Genomic DNA, 21510 nt, shown 5'->3' with positions numbered 1-21510 from the left:
ACACAGCTCTAATGTTGCGTGGCTCACCAAGGTACTGTAAGACGCTGGTCAGGGTGCTCCTCGGGGAGGATTTGGGCTTCATAGGTCGCCCTGTCATGCCCTCTGACACCCGGATCATATCTGTTCATCGACCGGCAGTACAGAACAGACAAACGGAGATAGAAGCAAGTCAAAGAGCAAGAAAGAGACATTCACACGTAGACACCAACATGAGGCATACTGAACAGGCTGGCTTGATGGATGTTGCGGCGATACACCAACCCCGTGGTGACTAATCTTTCTGACCGGACAACCGTTTTCATGGGAGCAGCAAGCAGACTCAAATCTCATTTTCTCAACTGTTCGTTCTTTAGGCTCTAGTGAACATAATTTCTTCCCGCTGAACTCCCGAACATTGATCTGACCACAATGAACCCATTAAAATAACTCCAACTTTCTTCGGTTCATTTTAAAATTCATTAAAACTCCAGGGGAGCCGGACGTTGTTTAAAGCTGTTCTCTTCAGGCAGTTCTTCTTGTTGTCTTGGGAGAGAAACTTGATGTACCGATATAACTTCAGCTTTTTACCTCTTCAGCAATATATCGATTGTGGGAGTGAAAAAAAACAATTGCTGAATTGGGTGATGCATTATCTACTGACACAAAATCCATTCTTTAAATTGAATGAAACCTGTGCCTTTTGGGAAGTGCTAAAAGAGTGGTTCTTCATTAGTTTTATGTGTGTAACAAACTGTTTTCTTCACCTTTGAATCCTCGTGACTGCGAAATTAGTTTTTATTAAACTCTCATGATTCAGTTTCATTTGTATGTCACGCTTCGATGGAGAAAACTTGATTCCATGATTTTCATGCACAGTCTCTGATGGGCAGGCAAGATGTTGAACAAAACCTGGTTAACCAGCATGTTGAATGAGGTTGGAAAGAGGAAAACAAATGTGATGTTGCATTCACAGCGGCTTCTTATGAGTGTGTGCATGTAAACACAAGTCATGAAGGCACGGCAGGAGCCGATGGAGCTCATGCTGTCTGAGATTTCACACGATCGACGCTCGGCCTGTCGGTGTGCGTGCAACAGAGTGATGGACAGGTACACGAGACACATGAAACTACAAGGACTCAGATAGGATGGTTTCAGCCATGGTTTTATTTGTGTTTCGGTTGCCCACAAGACATTCACACAAAGAAAAATAAAAGAGAGAGAGACAAACCAAAGAGCATGCCCCCACCCGGGTCCCTCGTGCTTCAGGACACAGATGTCAGAACAACTTCTTATGGTTGGGGATACATACAGACATGTCTGGGGTGGAGACAGGGGTGGAATGGAAGCATAGAATGGAGGTGGGCAATGCAAAACTGAGAGGAACGCGTGATTGGACGGATGCGGAGCAGGTGATTGGCTCGCTTTCCCTGTTGATATGAGCTCTCCCTGTAAAACTGACCTATTTACAAGTGCCTGTCAAGAGGACACAGCTGTCCTCAGAGCAATGGCTGGCAACCATGATCTGTAAACTCATCTTTGGGCTCGTTTAAAAGGGCTTTTAGCTTGTGATGTATTTAAAAAATATAAGAGATGCAATGATTTCACTGATTAACTTCAACTCGCATGCGCTCTACGACAAATAATTAATCGGTTACTATTTAAGAACCCCCAAAAATCTTGAATTATTGCATAAACCGCATCCCATTCCATTTGAAACTGCTGGTCTAGTGCCATTTCTCCTTTCCGTGCCAACGTAACACTTCCCAAGGCACAAAGTCCTAATCAATTGCATTCATTAAACCAAGTTCCTCAGCATTTTAAACGGACTCTTTGATTAATTACAGACTAGTGTGCAAACTCTTAAAGAGGAAAAACTTCAGCTTCTAAAAAACAGAACAGAAACCAATAGAGGAATGCATGTCTACCCTTGTTCCAATCACATGACTCAGAGTTTTGTAAATGACTCTTTCCAACTTATTGAACATCTTATTAATTAGATCATAAACTGCACCATTATTGAGACTGATAGTCCATCATCTTTGCATTACTGAAAAGCACAATAGAAGAGTTACTTGTTATCCAACAATTCATCATCTCATTACATGCATGCCTCTGAACAGCCTGTCAGTGTTAGCTACTGAATGATTGGTTGGCTGCACACATAATAGAAATTCAATTAGCTATTCCACATCATAGTACATAAATATTATTTTGTATACCATTTTGCTTCAATAAAATAAAGACATATCCTTCCCTTAGAGACTAACATTTTCTCGGGTACAATCAGTGATGGCAGTTGAGTAGAAATGGCAAAAATTAAAGATGAGACATTAACGCATATACACTAACTGATAGGTACATATATCTTCATGGGTTATTCTGACAGGGACTGTATTTCGACTACAAATCTTGGCACGCACCATTAAGAATTCTTGTACTTTCTTCTGTTGATGTAACAATCATAATAAATTATTTAATCTGTATTAAAAAAAAATCATATTGCACATTTTGTAATGGTTAAACAAATGGAATTTAAAAAGGCCAAAATGTTTGATCACGATTTTTGTGGGTAAAATCTTTCTTAAAGTAAACAAACAATTAGAGAAAGATCCCAGTTCGACATAAGATGGTGTTTGTTCAGTACAAAAGCAAAGAGATCCTTCTGCTAGAACCAACTGTGCTGAGAACGTCCCAACACATTCAACTTTAAAGGTCATAAAGCACTTTTGACCAGTGTAATAGTAACTATTTACAAATGTATTTACATTCCCATAAAATTCCATCTAAATTTATATTAAAATACACCTAGAAGCAACAAAAAGTATCCCATTTCCTTCAATAGTAGTGTCAAGAGCATTAAAAACACTAACATGAGTGCATGGAATGATATTAAGGGGGGAAAGAATGCAAAACCAAAACAGCTTATCTTCCTAAAGAGGAAAAAAGGAGAAAAGCGCTTAAAAAAAGAAAAGAAAAGAAAGAAGTACCTTTAAACAAACCAGTACCCCATGTCATATTTTATAGTCTCAAGTTTTTCAAGTCTCTCATTAAAGCTTTTAATAAATATAAGGCTCAGACTATGATATGCATTTCAAGTATAATTACAATGTAAGCTGAAGCAAGCATAATAGGGCATCTTGTCAGTCTTTGTGTGTAATGTGTGCATACAAAACTCTCCTCAACAAACTGAGAGAAGTGCACTAAAAATGTGCTTGTGTTCATCGTAAAACCAAACCCTTAAACCAAGTCAACAAGGATGGTGGGGGAAAAAAAGCGAATTTGAACTGAAAAGATGATTGAAACGCAAAATATGGAGGACAGGCAGTCTTTATTGGAAATGGGGTGGGGAGAATACAAAAACCAAAATAAAATATAATAACAATAATTATAATTATAATAATAATAAAAACAGTACAAGACAGGAAGATGGAGGGGAGGAATGACAGCGAGATGTGGACAGGTGTGGTCGGGGAACAGAGCGGGTGGGACAGTGTGGGTGTGTGTGCGCGTTTGCACGCGAGGCTGAAGTTAGGAATTTAAAGAGCTCTTACACTCCGCCTTTATGGCACCACAGTTAATGGGCACAAAGGGGCGGCGCGCGGCCCGGCGCAGCCTGATGAGATCGCGGCACATGTGACGCGCCAGCTTGGTGAGGCGCGTGGCCTGAAGGAGGAACGCCTGCTTGGTCTTCATTGAGGATTTGGGGCTGCCGCTGTTCCTCATCGGAACCATGTGGGAAGACTGACGGGCGCCGTGGCCACGAGAACGCAACTCCTATAGAGAGACAGACAAGAAAAAAATGTAAAGACAATTAAAATAAGGAGGTAGAGTGGGAATACAGAATAAAGCGAGAGGGAGTATAAAACGGCTCTCTTAAAATTCTGAGATGAGACAGTCCTCCAGATGTCTATCTGATCTTGGTTCATTTCCAACCAGGATAAACATGTTTTTTGCCAACCATAATGTTTTTGCTGTGAAATGTCAGTTATTTAATATGATAAATGACACTATGGTAACACTTTTCAATACGGTTCAATATACGACAATGGCAAAGAAAGATTATTCGGATTTCCAATTTATTACTTGAGGACATTTTATTAAAAATATATTAACATTTTAAGTTGCATAATTTAATATTTTATTAGCAAACATGATATAATGAAGAGTAGAATAGCCGTGTAAAACATTAGCCAAGTGTATTACATAGCTCGCTGAAATACTTGATTCTGATTTGTCAATTGAGAATAACAGTACATAATCCCTTACACACACAATACTATTCAAAAGTATGAGGTCAGTAAGATTTTTTTTTAAATGTTTTTTAAAGTCAGAAGGTTTCAGCAGCCACTACTTCTTCAGTGTCACATGATCCTTCAGAAATCATTATAAAATTAGCGGTGGGAGAAATCAATTCTTCGATGCATCAGGCTTCTCTCCTCAACGATTCTGAACTGATCCTGGAAACAGCCTTATTCTGCTTGCTGCCAGTTTCACACACACAAAAACCTTTGAACAAGTACATAAACTTCCATAAAGTTCAAAAGGGTTTAAGCGAATTACAGGGGCAATTGCGGGCTTTATTGCACAGGAAATGCACTGTGAAAAACGGACACTTGATGCTTGATGTTATGTGTATATCCTTAAGAAATGCTCATCATTTATGTCGTTTAGAATGCATTAGGTCTATATTTTCAAAACACAAATCTCACTTACTGACAGATGGCTGCTTTCAAATGCTCATGTGGGCTTTCTGAAGAGGGCATGCGGCTGTGTGCGACCGTGTTGAAGTGGGTTAAACTAATTATAATTTGTTTCTCAAAATGATGCTATTAAATGCGATCGGATCGTGAGGTGCCTAAAGATTCCCAACCCCTACCTAATATGCAGATTTCATATTATCAATGTTAAAAACACTAGTGCTGGTAAATCTTTTTGTGGAAACCATGACACTTTGTTTTCAGGATTCTTTTAAAAGAACAGCATTTATTTGAACTAGAAGTAATTTGAAATAATATAAATGTCTTAACTATTGCTTTTAATCAATTTAATGCATCCTTGCTGAGTAAAGCCCTATTCGAACGGGATTCATTTAACATGGATAGGTGGGTAAAGTAATTATTACCAGAGCTTTTCAGTGATTTTTGTCCCATCTGAATGTGCTATCTCAGTTATCATTAAAGGCAATGCCGGTAAGGATTACGGCGACTTGTACCTTCTGCAAAATGTTCTGGAAAAATTACCTAAGGTTATTAAAACTATAAAAGATTAATCTTTATAAAAAAAGATTAAAACTAATCCTGTGTGAATAGACCCAAATTTATGTAAATATTTCATAATTTTCTGCTTAAAACTAGTTTTCTGTGGGTTTTTAAGTATGGAGGAGCATTAAAAAAGCATCCAATTGCATTTTAGATGGTTAGACAAGTCTGTGACAAAACTTGAGTGTTCTCTGCTTACAATTCAGATCAAAAAGGTGGTTGAAAGCACTTGTCAGAGGCACAACGCTTCTTTTAGTTTTAGGTAAGTGCCTATTATCAACAGAATCCAATCAGAATTTAATTAATTTAATGAATAAATCGCTCGACCAGACCTAACTATAAAGATTTACATGATGCAAGGGAGGTGATGGCGGTGCGTAAATCGAGTTACCCCTTCCACTTCTGCTTGTTTTACTGAGATTTCTTATCCTGTGCGAACTGACCATTAATATTACAGACGTCCTGTGGTTTAAGCATGTAAAATTACAGTATTGCAAAATTATGTAAAATTAGTAGTAAAATTACATTACTCCAACTACACTTGTAAATCGAATCCCGTCCGAATAGGGCTTAAAGTCCTCATGAAATCCAAATCGACCTTATTTACTTTGCTAGAAAATATCCCTTTAAGTCTTGAGGTGAATGATTAAACCGTTAATACACAGAATTTATTTATTTTTTTGCCGTGGTAATCTTTAATCAAAATCTGAAAAGTAACTTCCTGTCTGGAATGGCATTCCTTTTCAGATGATGTCAGTTTGACAGCTTGTGTTAGAATATCCTTATCAACTCCCTTCCAACTTTTAGTCTGCTATGAGCGCAAGATAGAGAGGAGGAGTGCTGAAACCCCGCTCTCTATTCAATATTCCGTTTCACTTGGAAATACGTTAGAGCATTGAAATAAAATCAGCTGAAACTTCTGCATCACTGGGACTTTAAGTTTTGTTTTTACAAAAATAAATCAAATCGAATCATACTGACCTCAAACTTTTATGTATGCATGCATGTATGTTTCAAAATGCTACGGCAGTACTTACATTGGGTGCAGGGCTTGGAGGCGTTTTTTCCTCTGCCCCCTCAGCTCTGCTTGGCATCTTCAAGCCACCATACTTTTTCCAGTACATCCAGCAGGATACACAGAGGCGACACTGCATGTTAGGAGGACCCCAAGAGTACCACTGAGCAGACTGTACACCTGTCAACAGAGAAGAATGAATGAATAAAAGAAACGCCTGGTGGGTCAGGAAAATCTCCTTCAAATTCAATTAATTCTGTTTATACTACAGGGATGCTGAATGCTTGAATCTGATTGGTTGGCGAACGTTCTAAGGTGTGTAATTATTTTCAGGGAAACGCACGGCTGAAGCACGCCAGGCAGGTCTTGACCGCATTACAGTTCCATTTCACCAGTTATTTCAAAAGCTCCTTACAGTAGACAACAACAAAGGAACCACACAATGTCACTGAACAAGCAAATAAATAAAGTAAACAATAGGATAAAACTGCTTTTTTTTTCATATTTTAGCTAAAAAAAACAAATATGTACGGAAAGCAAATTCTTTTTCCCGCGCTCTCTGCTCTCCCACTCAAACCACACACATACATTGCAGGGACACACTCACGCAGACGTGTTTTTTTATTTTATTAGTAAAACAGTTTAGCTAGCGAGGTAATAAAGGTACTGTTCTTACTGCAATAATAATAAGTGTTGGGGATAATTCATTAAAAGTAACTCGAGTTACATAATCAGATTACTTTTAAACTAGTAAAGTAACAATTAAAATGATTACTTTTAAATTTACAATAAAATATCCGAGTTACTTTTTAAAATAAGTAATGCAAGTTACTTTGTTTTCCCATGTGTGGACTGACAGCTCTTCTGTCCCCATGTTGAGAGAAAACAGGAGTAAGTGCAGAGGCATTGGCCCTCATTTATCAAAGGTGTGTACAACAAATTTTCAGCGTAGACCTTGCGTACACCCAAACCCACGGTGAGTTTGAGATTTATCAATATGGACGTTGGCATCTGGCACAGCTCAGGAGGTGGTGTACGCACGTTTGAGTTAGTGCGAAAATGTGCGGAAAAACAATTCCTAACACCACAAAATGCACTGACAAAGATATGCTATATTATGATCCACTGTAAAAAACAAAAAAAACAAATACAATAATTATAAACTTCAGTGTTTATTTCTTGCGCTTTACCTGACGTTTCAGGGTTAGGCCCGGCAGCTGCGCACGGACTCGGACTGAAAATAATTCAGACTGACAAAATAATAAAAATAGCACTTCTTCTTTTAAATAATAATAATAATAAAATAAATAATAACGACATTCTACTTCTAAATAACAATAAGCGCCATTAATAATAAAAAATAAGAAGAAGAAGAATCTTACAAATTGTCATGCAATTATTAATGTGAATGAATGGTACTCCACATCAAATCATCATCACTATCGTACACCCCAATACATGTGCCGTGATAAGAAATTAAATGCTAATTGTTTCAAAACATGTGCTGTAAAATAATGTATTTTGAGAGGTAATTTATCATCCAAACAGCTATTTAATGCTGGAGTGCGCTTCTCAACCACCACACTATTAACAGTACTCATAATTTGTGTCCATATTTTGTTTTTGTGGGCGCCTTTAATCCCACTTTTTAAACTCCCAAATAAAACAATTTCGTTTTTATCCGCTACCCTGTTGATTAGAGGTCTTCACGGGGCACCCGAGACCCGTGGACCCGGGATCCGACCCGGGACCCGTACGGGTTCGGGTCTATTTTTTAAATGGTCAGCCGGGTCCGGGTCGGGTCCTAATCTATTACTTCGGTTCCCGGGTCTGTTAATGTTGTAGCCTATGTAATACGTCAATCGGACTCGCAGAACACCTGGCCGTGAGAGTCAGCGCGGCTTGTGTGTTTTGTGTAACTTACAAATTGCTAAATTAGGATAAGAAAAGTTTGAGCCGGGAAATGAGGTTTAGAAATGCACAACAACAACAAAAACACAAGCGCGCTCTCTCTCTCGCGCGCGCTCTCTCAGCCGTTTAGAAAGCGGGCAGATTTAATGCATGCGCGCGGTAATAATGTACTCAAGAATATATTTCAAATCAGCAACAAGACCTCAGGTGAACTGTCACATAAATGTTTTCTGTGATGCTCAAATTGCGTAAAAAAAAGGCTCATATTTCAGGTTGCTCCAGCTGACGCGCGAGTGCAGTCTCAAGCGCGTGTCATGTTTCTATGGCAACCCGAGCTTCCGCAGTGACTGTAATGACTTTAAAAATAATATGAATGAACCGTCTTGTTTAATCTTAAAGTTCTGCTAGTCAGACTTGGCTCAGAGAGATTATGGCAAATAAATAATGGTAACGCAAGCGGCCATGGCACTAAACGAGCAATAGTTATTAGTTCAAAAGGGCAAACAGTCAAAGTTATTATGCGAATTAACTCATAAATCCGTCACTGTGAAATAAAATTGACTTTTACAGCTGAAATGAGTGAATTAAGCATGCTTGGAACAATTAATGAGGAATATTGTAATACATCACAATCAAGGTACAAGGGAGACAACGGCTATCGTTAGGTAGGCTGACTGAGACAAAGTTATTTTTCGCAGATTGTTCATTAACTTGTTAACAGCAGTAACGTTATATTGTGTAATATGAGACAATCGGGTCCAGTCGCGTCTGTGTCTTCCCGGCGGGTTCGGTTCCAGCTATCAAATAATAGACGGGTCCATGTCGGTTCCGGGTAATATATTTTTGGCATTTTTCGGATCTGCACGGGTCCGGGTCCAATTTTTGAAATAATAGACGGGTCCGGGTCGGGTCTGTGTTGAACATTGCGGGTCTCTTCGGGTTCGGGTGCAAATTTTTGGACCCGTGAAGACCTCTACTGTTGATGGTCTCGATGGGCGCGTCTCAATCATCTCACTAGTTCAGTAGTCAGGGCACTGATCAGGGAGTCAGCCCATTGACTGATGTCCTAATCAGTGCCCTGACTAGTGGACTAGTTAGATGACTGAGACGCGCCCGATCTCCACGTCGGAGAAGTTTTTGCTTCTTTGCCGTCTTCCGTGTGACCATGGCGTAAAAAATGAGGGCGTGGGGGAGGCAGAGACTTGAATATATAGGGGTGTGTTATTCTAATAACGATTGTTTTCAGCCGCAGCATTTATCAAGGGCAAATATTGCGTACACCTGGATTGCAGAGGTCTGCACAGCTTCATAAATCAGGCGGTGAGAGGAGTGTAAGCATAATCTTACACCAACATATACGCCCATTTCTACACAAGATTGATAAATGAGGGCCATTGTGTGTGAACATGGTGTATTGTAGTAATAGGGTAAATGTGATCATGCATTTACTCATCACAGCATTCCTCAAAACTAATAAAATCTGTGAAATCAGAATACTATGCAAACCTCCAATAATTAAATGTTTAATAAATAATTAAAACATTTGCTATGCATTTAATCTCACTTTATTGACCGATCTACTTCGATATAATAACTTATTAAAACATTTGCTATGCATTTAATCTCACTTTATTGACCAATCTACTTGTGCTGACCTTCTATAATTCTGTTAAACCATAAGCAAAAATTAGTTTTTCAGCTTTAAGAGCAAACGTTTTTATTGGTAAGTTAAGTGTTTCTTCTCCTGCATCCTATTGCTCTGCGCCCTCTACTGTACAGGCATGAATTCCCATTTCTTTCAGCCTTATTTCCATTTAAGGGTGAAAGGGACTTTACATTTGCCCAAAAAATAGAACTTTTTTCCTATTTATAAATAATTATTATAAATAATTAAAACAGCCCAATCCAGGCCAGAAAAAGTAACTCATTGTAACATACTTTTCTTATAAAGTAACCGAGTTACATTTTAAGGGAGCAACACAATATTGTAATGAAAGCAACTTTCCCCAACACTAATAATAAATGCAGTAGTCTGCTATCAGCGGCTCCAGCCTCTGTTACCAGCTCTAAAGTGACGTTTTGAAATTAGCAACGGAGGCTTAGGATTAGATGCGTAAGCAATTAGTCCTGCGCACAAGAGCATTTTTAGGACAAAACCTGACAAATGTCTTGAAATAAATTATCTGAAATTTTTTTTGAGGTGTGGTAACCGTAGTATAAGTGGAATAATTGGCTACGGGCCATTGAATTCTAAGAAAAATAATGCACACCCTAGGGGGTCACGACGGGTAGCAGCCCTTACACCTCGGGTCTGCATCGTCGATTATTCCTTATATAACCAAGTCTGTCTGAAGGAACACTCAGCTTTCATAGAAACCTAATTGCAAACTGAAGAGAAATATAACACAACGTCCTACAACACAATGAAAGGATTAGGTGTCGAGAAAGATTAAAATCCCTTTGTGCTCTCCGATGTGAGCACATTACTAAAAAGCTAAATATTGACCCAAACTAAGCATTGGTCATCACATGTGATGCGGCAGCTTTGATTGATCAGATTGGAAGATAAAAGGGTGAAAATGCAGTATTCAGCCCCATTGATTACAGGAGGCGTGACATGTCCTCTGGAAAAAGGAGTGAATTGATTGGATGGTTGTGTTGACTGTAATTAGGCAAAGAGGATCCTTACTCACCAAAACAGCTCTCGCATGCGCGTCCGCCTCCGGCTGTGTGGAAACTGCCTGTGCCTGCTGCACCATTCACAGTTGCCATCTTGCCGTTACTGACGGAGATCTGGTTAGGGTTGGGTTTATTGCTGTGAGACAAAAAGCAAATTAGATTTCACACAATAATCTTTTACAGCAGGTTTATAAACTTGCAAAACCGTGATCTGAGCAAGTGGTCACTGGAGATGTATTTGAGACTGGACCATTTAAATCATTCAGAATGGTGTTCAGGTGTTTGAAATGTTGATGTTTTAAAGATGTCCACACTCACTATGTGGGGATGTAGACTTGCTTCAGCTTGCTCTCTGCTTCGGCTGCCTTCAGTCGTTTCTGTACAAAGTCATAAACATTCAGTACCGAGCGAGATCAAGAACAGTCAGAGCAAACAGAGAAAGACATTTCCAGATAATTAGAGTGTCTTCTATTAAAGCACAGCATAACTTTTTCAAGCAATTAAACGCTGCCCACCTGCTGAACGTATCTGTCTGTGGTTTTCCACATGTAATAATACTCAATGATGCTGGTCAGTGACTTCCAAGGAAGCTGAAACAAAACAGGTCATTTAAAATGTCAGAAAGGAGATGTCATTTTGGAGATGCAGCTCGTCTCGTCTTAATTCTTTAAATCGTCAGAATTTATGGACTATTTAATCTGCGCGTGGTATGTCTGGAATCACATGCAGGCGCGCATGATTATTCATGAGCACCTGCTGAGTGCAAGGAAACGTGCATGAAATGGTCGCAAAGAATTTAAGAAATCTTAATTTAAAGCTGGCCGAGCTCCCACTTTTGGCCCACATCTATGCGAGGGTGAGCAGAGCATAAAAATGAACACAGAGGTGTTCTGTGCCGACAGCTGGTGTTATGAAGAACATTTAGATTAACATCCTGAGGATGCTGCTATGTATTTTTAGTGGCTGGTTTCTCTTCCTTTGGTTTTTTGAACCCGGTAAGGAATAAGGATGAGAAAATCATGTCTATGAATCCAGGTTTTAGAGTCTTCCTTAGTGTTATGCTTAATTTGTTTCACAAAAACAATGACATTACAAATGGGTTTAATCAAATTATTTCTGTAAACTCATTCTGAAAATGGGGAGTTGACAACATGCACTTTGGAAGGCTGTCAGAGTGTTAAAAAGGTAACATCATTATAATAGCTTATTACTAGTTTAATGCAATTTCATGAATAACAATTATATAACAATTAGGCCTCTTGAACTTTGTTATATTCCTGTGAAGCTTTAAAACCACATGTGGAGAATGAATGTAGAATCAGACAAGATTGAGTCGGCCCCTGAACCCTTCAGGGGTGATGATAAATGTTCAACATCATTCACTTCAAGCTATTAATCATAGCACAAATCAAATCGCTATCGATGACCGCTTTAAGACACAAAGGTACCCGAAGAATAAGTGAAAACCAGTTTACCATTTAAACCACCCTACCAAGTCAATCTCTATGGGAGTATTTGGTCATTCTTATTGTGTGCGACAAAGTGGCTCGGCAGAAGAGCAGTTGTTTTTCCATTTCATTTTGAAAAGTAAAACCCTGGAGTAAAAAAATCCCATTTCTCAGAGCAATAGAAAACAGCTTTTCGTTGCGTTCACACCTTAACACCAAAGCTTTCACTCCATTCCCTATACAAATAAGTACTCTTGTCTCTGAATGAGCAGATCAAATGTTCTCAGTTAGATCAAGCAGCAACACACTCCAAATTCAATCCTTTCAGCTGCTCCAATCTTTCATCGCTCAGTCGTACATCATGACTTCACCTCATCTCTGCTGCTACTCCTCCATCCTATCATTTGAAGTGCTATTCAACGAAATTTGCTTTTGCTGTATCATTTTGTCTCACCACATATAACAATCCTGTTTAAACTGTTCTTCTTTTCCCCTATAGCAGTAAGGTGACAGAGGGGCGAAGCAAATTAAATGAAATGCTGAGTTTTGCCGTTCATTTAAATCTACCCCACCTTAAAATAACATGAAAACCGAACATGTATTTTTTACAGGTAAAATGCCATGAAAAAAGGTCAAATACATGACATCCAATCAAATGATCAGCAGTGTGTATATGATAGGTTGTGTGCAGATTATAAAAATCGCACTACATTACTGCCAGTTCTCAACTGTGTAGAGATCGATTCAAGATTCGAAACAATACAAAACATACCCCTTGTGAATTTTTGTTTTTAATGTTGATAATATATTATACAAGCAAGAATGAGATTTTTCCCGGTAAAATTAAGTGCTCAACATTTTAGACAGTATTTTCAGCTTTATTTTGAAACAAAATGATAGTTTCAATGAAACCCACAGCAAAATTGCAACACATAGCAGTGCTTTGACTATGTTTACATGTGCACCAATAATGCGATTATTTCTTTTTGGCCTTTAATGTTTGAACCCCACTTAAATACTTAACTTACTCTATTAATGAATAAAATATTTAGTTTTGGTGGGTATTCCATTAATCTCGGAGAGTGGTCACCAAACACGTCTTTCTCATTACGCCATCACCAGAAGCCCAATGCGATTATTTCTAATATTCACTAATAAGTATGGCTATACTACACTCGGCAAACAGTATGCATGTTACCTTTAATGAACCTTTCAGAGTTTCCTTTACGCAATTAATTTAATCTACTCACAACAGATTCAAAATAAATTTTTATGGAGGTACTAGATATTATTCGCCCCCCTGATGAACATCGCAATGCCGGATTTGCCCACGCACCCGTCACCTTCTTTGTCCCGTCTGGATGAAGAAACGGAGCAGAGACTAGTTGTGCTGACAGAGTTTGGCAATTTGGAGAAGAGAAAAATTCAGAATAACCTTGTACAACCTTATTGTAAAGTGTTACCAATTTGCCTAAATCTTCAGTAAGATTTTTTTTGTGGACTGTTTCAGAATAATTTCAAAAAGAAACAATTCAGTTTATTTATTCTTCCTCCACCCCAACTTTCTGCGCATACTCACAAAGTCTTGCCGGATATCATTGAAGTCTTTGCCGTATTTCTCAAGCGCCTCCTCGAACAAGTTCGCCTCTGATGAACTCCACTCCTCCATCTCATCCCGGCACAGCACGGGCCCTCCTTGAGGAACGAGCACACTCAGTGCACTGGACAGGTCATAGCCGTGCCGATGAAGGGTGTCCATAGCATGGAACTTCAAGAGAATGAGGTAGACAGATAGTGAGAGAATTAATCAGGCTTTCACATCTCCAGTGGATATACAGAAACAGATGGTGCTGATGGGACGGGTACCAGTGTGATGTCTCGTGAGGCTGCCGCGGCACTCATGTGTAAGCTGGGCTGTCTGACGGAGCTGCTGCAGTCCAAAGCTCGAGCAAAAGTACCAACCGCTCTGCACACAGATCGGCAGATTAATTATGCAAGTTTGATCAAATAAAAAAAGACACCGTTTTCAGTATCTTCTACAGCAGTGGTTCTCAACTGGCAGATAACGACCCAAAAACGGGTCGGATATAAAACGATCAAATTGTTTTGTGTAAATTGATCTGTAGGGCTGGGCACCAATACAGATTTGATTCCAATTCACAGGCTCTCGATTCAGTTTGTGTATTCTTTTGTTATAATATCAATTTTGCCTCCAAGAATCGATATTGGGCTCATTTAAACGAAGATTGTGATTAACTGGAGAATGATTTCTCTCCCTATTCATTTAAGTTGTTTCGATGAGATTCAGATTGGGCAGATTTCAATACAAATAAAAATAAACAATACATACAAAAAATGGTCGATCACAATGTGTTTTGTGAAATGATTTGCTGGCATGAAAATCAACATTCAAAAGAATTTGGAAACCAAATGAACTATAGAGATGAACCACTTGTTTTTTTCCCAAATGAAAACACAACAAATCATCAATATATCGTTTTAGTGTTTGATTTTATAGACATTTGTGTGTACTTGTGAATTCTGTCCAATTGTATCATTTTCACCTTGAAGCAAAACAGCTAAGAACCACCGCTTCGTTAATATAAAATAGCTAAAATGTAGAAAGCATCCAAAGACATACCGAGCAACCACAAGAAACTGGTCGATCTGTTTGTTGGTCAGCGGACACTCTGGGTCCCACATCTTCATCTCCAGTTTAGCCTGGTCTCTTTCATCAGGCTCTCCTAAAGAGAAATGTTCTTTCATCAGAGCTGGCTGTGTAAAACCAGTGGGTAAAATTTACCATCGACAAATCTGTCAAGACAACGCAGGCAACTTGTTCCCATGGCAACGATGTGAATTAACACGTAAATCAAACCTGGCGTAAGGTAATGATGGAAGACAGCCTGCTTAGCAAGATCATGAAGAACGATGATGATGACAGGTATTGTCATCATCAGCCCACCAGCCCGTCATTCGAATGAAGAGCAAGGCAGTTAATCCTGCGTTGTTGTGTAAATGTAAATGCTGAACTATAAATCGTTCCGGGTGAGAGAAAAAAGTATGCTAAACGAGAACATCAGAATCCATTGGTCCAGAACAAATGTCCTTCCTTGGTTTAAGTGACAAGTTGATGCTCTGTAACCATCTTCTAAAATCTAGACATCTTAATCTAGTACTGAAAAGTGCTTCACTCACACTGTGACTGGCCTTTCATTAAAAATAATAGGAGCCGTTGACTGGACATTGTTGCAAGTATGTGAGAGTGGAGCAGGGTCACAGACTTACAGTTGGAGTCATAGTGGGGGGGTCACAGACTGACAGAAGAGCAATTTCACACTTGACTGGTGGAACACGGCGATACTGTAAATGTGCAGTTTTTCTTGTGATGCAGCGGTGCTCACGATCCAAACTCATTGTGACATTTTGACACTGCAAATAAGCAACAGAACAATCCAACGAGACTACTATTTCCAGGGGAAACAAACTTTACAGCTCAAACACAAAATAATCACCTCTCTGCCTGCAAGCTAAAGCTTTTTCACTGTCGGGCGGGAAGGTTAAGGCTAAAAATGGTAAGGAGTGGTTCCAGTTTCCACTTGAGCCTGGTATGGAACAGCACGATTACAAACCGTTCTAGGACAGAAGTCTAAGAACGGTTTGCTAATCCGTACTAGTAGAATGCGTGCAGTGACATCGCAATTCAAGATTGGTCACTTGTCTGTTGCATGGCTGCCAGTTTCTCTCTAGCTGACTAAGTACGCTATTTGAGCGATGTAAACACAAATGAAGAATAAAATTAAAAGAAATATTGGATCATGCTCCATTACCAAGGCAACCACTAACATACATACATATATATATACATACATACATACATACATACATATATATACATATGTATGTGTGTGTATATATATATATATATATATATATACATACATACATATATATATAATTTAAATTTTTGTATTAAATGTATGGTAAATACTGGTAAAATTTACAAACGAAAACATTTACAGGAAGTGTATGTAAGATTGTGGCCAAAACTGGTACTGCAATCACTTTTTAAATTACTGTAGAGCGGTGTATCCATTAACCTGTAGCCCATATGAATTCTATAAAAATTAGGCCATCTCATAGTAAAATGTAGCCAACCAAAATTTCATTAACAGTAGAAGTGAAATTTCATTGTAAGGGAACTCTGGGTACCGTCTTATGTTTTCAAATCACGTACGGGGGAAGTTTGGTCCCATCAGCGAGGCAGGCAAACATGACAGCCATTAGCCTCTTAGACACTCATTAAGACAGTGACTTGTAAAGGTCTAGAGCCTGAATATAAAACAACCCTATTTTTTTCCCAATGTATTTCTAAGAAAAAAAGGAAAAAAAAAACATTATCTTATATTCTGAACAATACGTTACATTTCAAAGAGCTCTGTTATCAGCCCCACAGTGGAAAATGAAACCATATCAGGCTGGGCTGGATTGACATGGTTAAGCAATGAGAACGGTTTTGCCCAACGGTGGAAAAGCAGCTAAAGATGCCTAACAAAAAGCATTAATGTAACTCATTATGAAATCTAGTCTGGTTTAAAGGCCCAGATACACCAAACTGGCACTGAAAAACTAGCAGACTGTGGTCTTGCCTCATGTCAACTGGACTACAGATTAGCACATATTTTCTGGCTTGCGTAAAAAAGGCAACTCTCCATACCAGCAGGTGGCAGTATACTGTATTCCTCATTCAAAAAGGGAAATCAGCAGAGCTACGACTGCCAATATAAACTGATTTGCGGACCATTTTTTTGCACCAGTTTTCCTCACGACATATGGTTTTGATAATAGAGTGGTGCAGGTTTGACGTCACTTTGTAGGCCAACCCGCAGGATTTTCCCATAGGCTTTTGGATTATCGCAAAAAACAAGCTCTGTGTTTAGCGTAAGTTTATGATACTTACACGTTTTGTCCATCAAGATAAATTATCACAGATGAACACATCTTTTGAAGCCTAAATGCAGTCACTAGTAAGCTATGAACGGACTACACCATGGTCCTGCAATTTTAAAGTCAACATCAAGCTTCCGACTACGATATCAGCTTTTATCTAAAACTATTTCGGTAACACTTTAAAATAAGGTTCATTAGTTAACTACATGAACAGCTGTATTTTTATTAACTTACTTTATCAAAGATTAACTAATGTATGAACAGAGGTGTTGTGCAAGGTTAGTTAATGTTAACTAATACAACCTTATTAAGTGTTACCACCATTTTCCTAGAAATTTTGAGTTAGAATAGTTTATAAGAGCACAATTATGAGCATAATGAGGCTGTAAAAGTGGACTGAGCTCACCTTTCCAGCGTTATGGCGTTCAATCTCCTCAACAGCCTCTGTAGTCCCTTTTAGACACTTGTTAGCAATCGCCTTTTTCAAGACACATAACAGCTTCAGTGGGGCTTCATGAGTGGGGTAATACGGATGCATTTTGTCATAGAATAAAACGTGAAAGTATCTTGAGTTTGTGTTCACCACAAACCTTATTTCAGCCATTTAACCAAAACCCCATTCAAAAAACCCATCGACTCTGAGAACAGGAAGTGCTAAAATGCTAACTCGCTTCCGTGTTGTGCCTACAAAGTGATGTCATACCTGCACCACTCTTTATATCTTTTTCAAATATGTCTGATAGATTGCAAATGGCACTGATGGCGTTCCCATTCGCTGTTTGCTTGCTTTCGTCACATGCATTTCCTCTCACGCACTGATTTGCTGAACTGAACAGCCAATCAGACTGGTTTCTCTCACTGATAACTTCACCGCTAATTCAACATGATCAATCAACCAAAGAGCCACAGATGGGAATCTGTGTGTATCACACCGCAAGAACAAGGTTGACTGACACTCAACAACGGTCCAACATTGGTCACGTCACAGCCTTAAGGATGCCTTCACATTTGGTTTGATTGCTTGATCTTGAAAAAATAAAAGGGAAATACCACCACCCCCACCCAGAATTTATTTTCAGGGAATTTTTACCTTTGTAAGTGACATTTTTATGATAACCTAATTAAATAGTATCCATGTTGTCTTTAATGTCAAATATGTAAAATGAATCAATAACTTCAATCTATTAGAACACTATGGACACATATTACCAATAAAACTCAACATCGACAAGAATCATCTTTATTCTGCAAAGGTGGAAAAGAAGCTGCATCGGCAATGGCATGCTTCTTTACACAAACTGTTTAATGCTACTCACAGATGGCATACATTTATTTTCATGACAATTGCATAATGTTGCATAATGTAAATTGTCTACATAACTTATATTCTGTTTTTTAATTTGATTAAAAGTTAAAAAACAGAAACTTTTAATTAAAAGTTTTTTAATTTGATGTTTTTTAAACATCAAATTAAAAAACAGGAATTCATAACAGAGCAGAACAGCAATATAGCAAATCATTATTGCTGATTAGTTCTCTAGATATTATAATAATGATTATTAATGTTAGGACATTGGGGGCTCAAGCCTCTTTCAAAAATGATCAACAATAGTACTATGGTCAATAAACTAAATATACAAATCTTAACACGAAAATGTGTAGAAAGCAGTAATGAATCGCTCAAAAGTCACTACACTATTCACTATTTTTTTCCCTTTTTGTTTTAATTATTTTGCTCGCATAAAAAAATTAAATGAGTTTTTCAGTAGTTGCATATTCATTCTGTGACCACAAAATCAGTTTACAAAAGCAAAGGACCGCAGACCATAAATATGGCTCTCGATATTGTTGTCATGCAAGTGTGCCCAAATAATAATCAGAATAATTCTAAAGTGACGACTGGGTGGAGGTCGGACTAAATATCTAAATCAGAGTAATGGCAGGTGGGTGATTTATTCTTAACAGCAGATTCTAGTTAGTGTGTGCCGTGTTTTCATTTTGGTATTTTACAGTGACTGTGACTGTCACGTGAATGTTTTAGATTCAGTCTTTCATCTGAGCTGCATATTGTGTGCTTCGCTCTCCACTTAGGCACAAAAGCTGAAGTCGCTTATTTAAGATTTGAATGATAAACTTGAGCCGCGTTGATGGTGATGATAATTTCCATAAGTTTTATATTTTAATCACTGTCACTGGTTGGCTACAGGTGATATTCATGGCAAATGCAATAACAGAATACGGACTAGTAATAATAAAAAGTAAAACTAAAAATAGTAATAAAAGTAAAAAGCGAGCGTGCATTCAAAATTGATACAGCTAATACAGTTGTCTAAAGTTTATACAGTGTGAAAGCCACACAATTTTTGTCAAAAAGCCACAGGCTCCCAACCTCTGCGCTAGTGGCTGGTGACTAACCATTGGACTTCTTAAATCACTAGTGACTCTAAATGCCTCTGATTGGTCATTACATTCAAACGCTCAACAGAATTGTGCATGATTGGCTATAATGTTCAACCCCGCAAAAAAACATGTGAAAGAAATGTTTGATGCAATTTTAGCAATCAACAATATTCATTCACTTTCACCTCAACAGTGATAAGATTTTGTTCCAAGGCTTTTTTTGTCCCCTTATTTTTGTTCATTTTGGTGGCAAATTTGCCCCTAGCTCCCGTTAATTTCCCATCCTGCCTCAGAACACCTTTTCAAACGGACTCAGATGCTCCACCAGCCAAAAAAATAATAAATCTGTTTGACTTGTGCTTGTAAAAAGTAAAGAAAATTAGCTAAATATTCATACTTAAAAAAAAACTAACACCTATGATAAATAATACAAACTAACCTTCCTGTAGCATTTCTGGGACATCAGCCTGAAAGCGTGGACCAACGCGAATCTCCCCTTTGTCGGCCAATAGTGTCTTCTGTGTGGGGTCGTACACCAATGAGTAAAAAAATGTGTCCTGAGAGAGTGCAAAAGCAATAGTTAAAAACAATTCAATCCAATTAGACATCCAATCAACTTAAGATACAAAATTACATTTAAATACAGAACTTTACCTCTTTATCAAGGTAGGAGAGCACAGCTTCTGTCTCGTTCAGTAGGGCCACGCTGCACTTCCCTCTATTTCCACCACCCCAGATAAAAAAAAGATAATAAATAATTAAAACATGCAGCCCCATGTGTTATGTTCTGCATCCAGCTGTCTCCACAGAGCCTCTAATCCACAGCACAGTAAAATGGGGGACGAAGGGGGAGACACTAGGTGCAAGATTACAGAAGAATGTGTGAGTGTGTGATGGTGACATGAGCAAAGATGAAAAGGTGAGAAAAGAGCAGATGGGTGAGAGGACTATAATAAAATTCAGGAAATTAAAGGAGAAAGGGCAGAGAGAGGAAACAGATAAGAGACAGCCACAGACAATGAGAAAGCGCTGACCAAAATCATTATGGAGCTATTGGACAGTGGAAAACGGATGCTAATCTCTCTGTGCTCCTCTGAATGAGCGCTTAACCATGAAAACTGCCACGTTTACATCCAACTGTAGCAACCCAAGCTACTAATTTAAAAGGAGACCAAAAATTAAAATGTTTACTAACCATCATGCCATTCCAAACCTGTATGACTCTCGATTTATGTCCACATAGTTTAAGTTAATGGGAACCAAAACTGTCAGCGTACCAGCATTCTTAAAAATATCATCTTTTGTGTTGCACAGAAAGTCAGTCAGTCATACAGGTTTGCAACGACATAAGGGTGAGTAAACGATGACAATTTACATTTTTGGGTGAACTATTCTTTTAAGTAGTCACAATATATATTAGCTACACTACCACATACACAATGACAATAACTTTCTAAAACTAATAGCCCGATTGTAAATGTATACATACTAGTGCTGTCATTGAATTAAAAAAATAGGCTATTAAATTGCACATTTTTCTGTAATTATTCACAACTGAAAACATCAGCAGTTTTAATATTTTTATATTGTAATAATTTAACAGTTACTCTCCAAATTTATGTAGAAACAACATATTGACGGCATATTTAAAAAATTTGTTTGCCAATTTGTAATGGCATCTTTGAATGAAGGCCAGTATCACTGACACTAAAACTTCTACTGATGATTTTTTAAACATTAATGATAGACATTCAACATTACAGTATAACTGAAAACTATATCAATTTAAAAATGATTAGGCTTTAAAAAATAACATTTGATGTAAGTAAACTTAGAACAATCTTCACATAAAACCATTCTAACAAATGTC

The 21510-nt window shown here is 38.2% G+C and overlaps 1 protein-coding gene across 7 annotated transcripts in view; it reads right to left on the bottom strand.

Annotated features, from left to right (window-relative positions):
- mta3 (metastasis associated 1 family, member 3) overlaps nucleotides 1-21510 on the bottom strand; it is a 48063-nt gene that overhangs the window by 11749 nt on the left and 14804 nt on the right. For all 7 annotated transcript variants that reach the window (XR_010900270.1, XM_067430286.1, XM_067430289.1 and 4 more), the window contains exons 5-15: nucleotides 20295-20358; nucleotides 20080-20197; nucleotides 14932-15034; nucleotides 14157-14256; nucleotides 13870-14058; nucleotides 11358-11432; nucleotides 11161-11219; nucleotides 10857-10978; nucleotides 6275-6432; nucleotides 3531-3753; nucleotides 28-120 (exon numbers count right to left, since the gene is read on the bottom strand). Coding sequence is in view for 6 of the 7 variants with exons in the window: in XM_067430286.1 (XP_067286387.1) it covers nucleotides 28-120; nucleotides 3531-3753; nucleotides 6275-6432; nucleotides 10857-10978; nucleotides 11161-11219; nucleotides 11358-11432; nucleotides 13870-14058; nucleotides 14157-14256; nucleotides 14932-15034; nucleotides 20080-20197; nucleotides 20295-20358 (1304 nt within the window). In the remaining variant the exon portion in view is untranslated. The remainder of the gene's footprint in view (nucleotides 1-27; nucleotides 121-3530; nucleotides 3754-6274; nucleotides 6433-10856; nucleotides 10979-11160; nucleotides 11220-11357; nucleotides 11433-13869; nucleotides 14059-14156; nucleotides 14257-14931; nucleotides 15035-20079; nucleotides 20198-20294; nucleotides 20359-21510) is intronic.

The sequence above is a fragment of the Pseudorasbora parva genome, chromosome 21, assembly GCF_024679245.1.
Source record: "Pseudorasbora parva isolate DD20220531a chromosome 21, ASM2467924v1, whole genome shotgun sequence".
In the NCBI taxonomy this organism is placed as follows: domain Eukaryota; kingdom Metazoa; phylum Chordata; class Actinopteri; order Cypriniformes; family Gobionidae; genus Pseudorasbora; species Pseudorasbora parva.
This window is presented reverse-complemented; position numbering and strand designations above follow the sequence as displayed.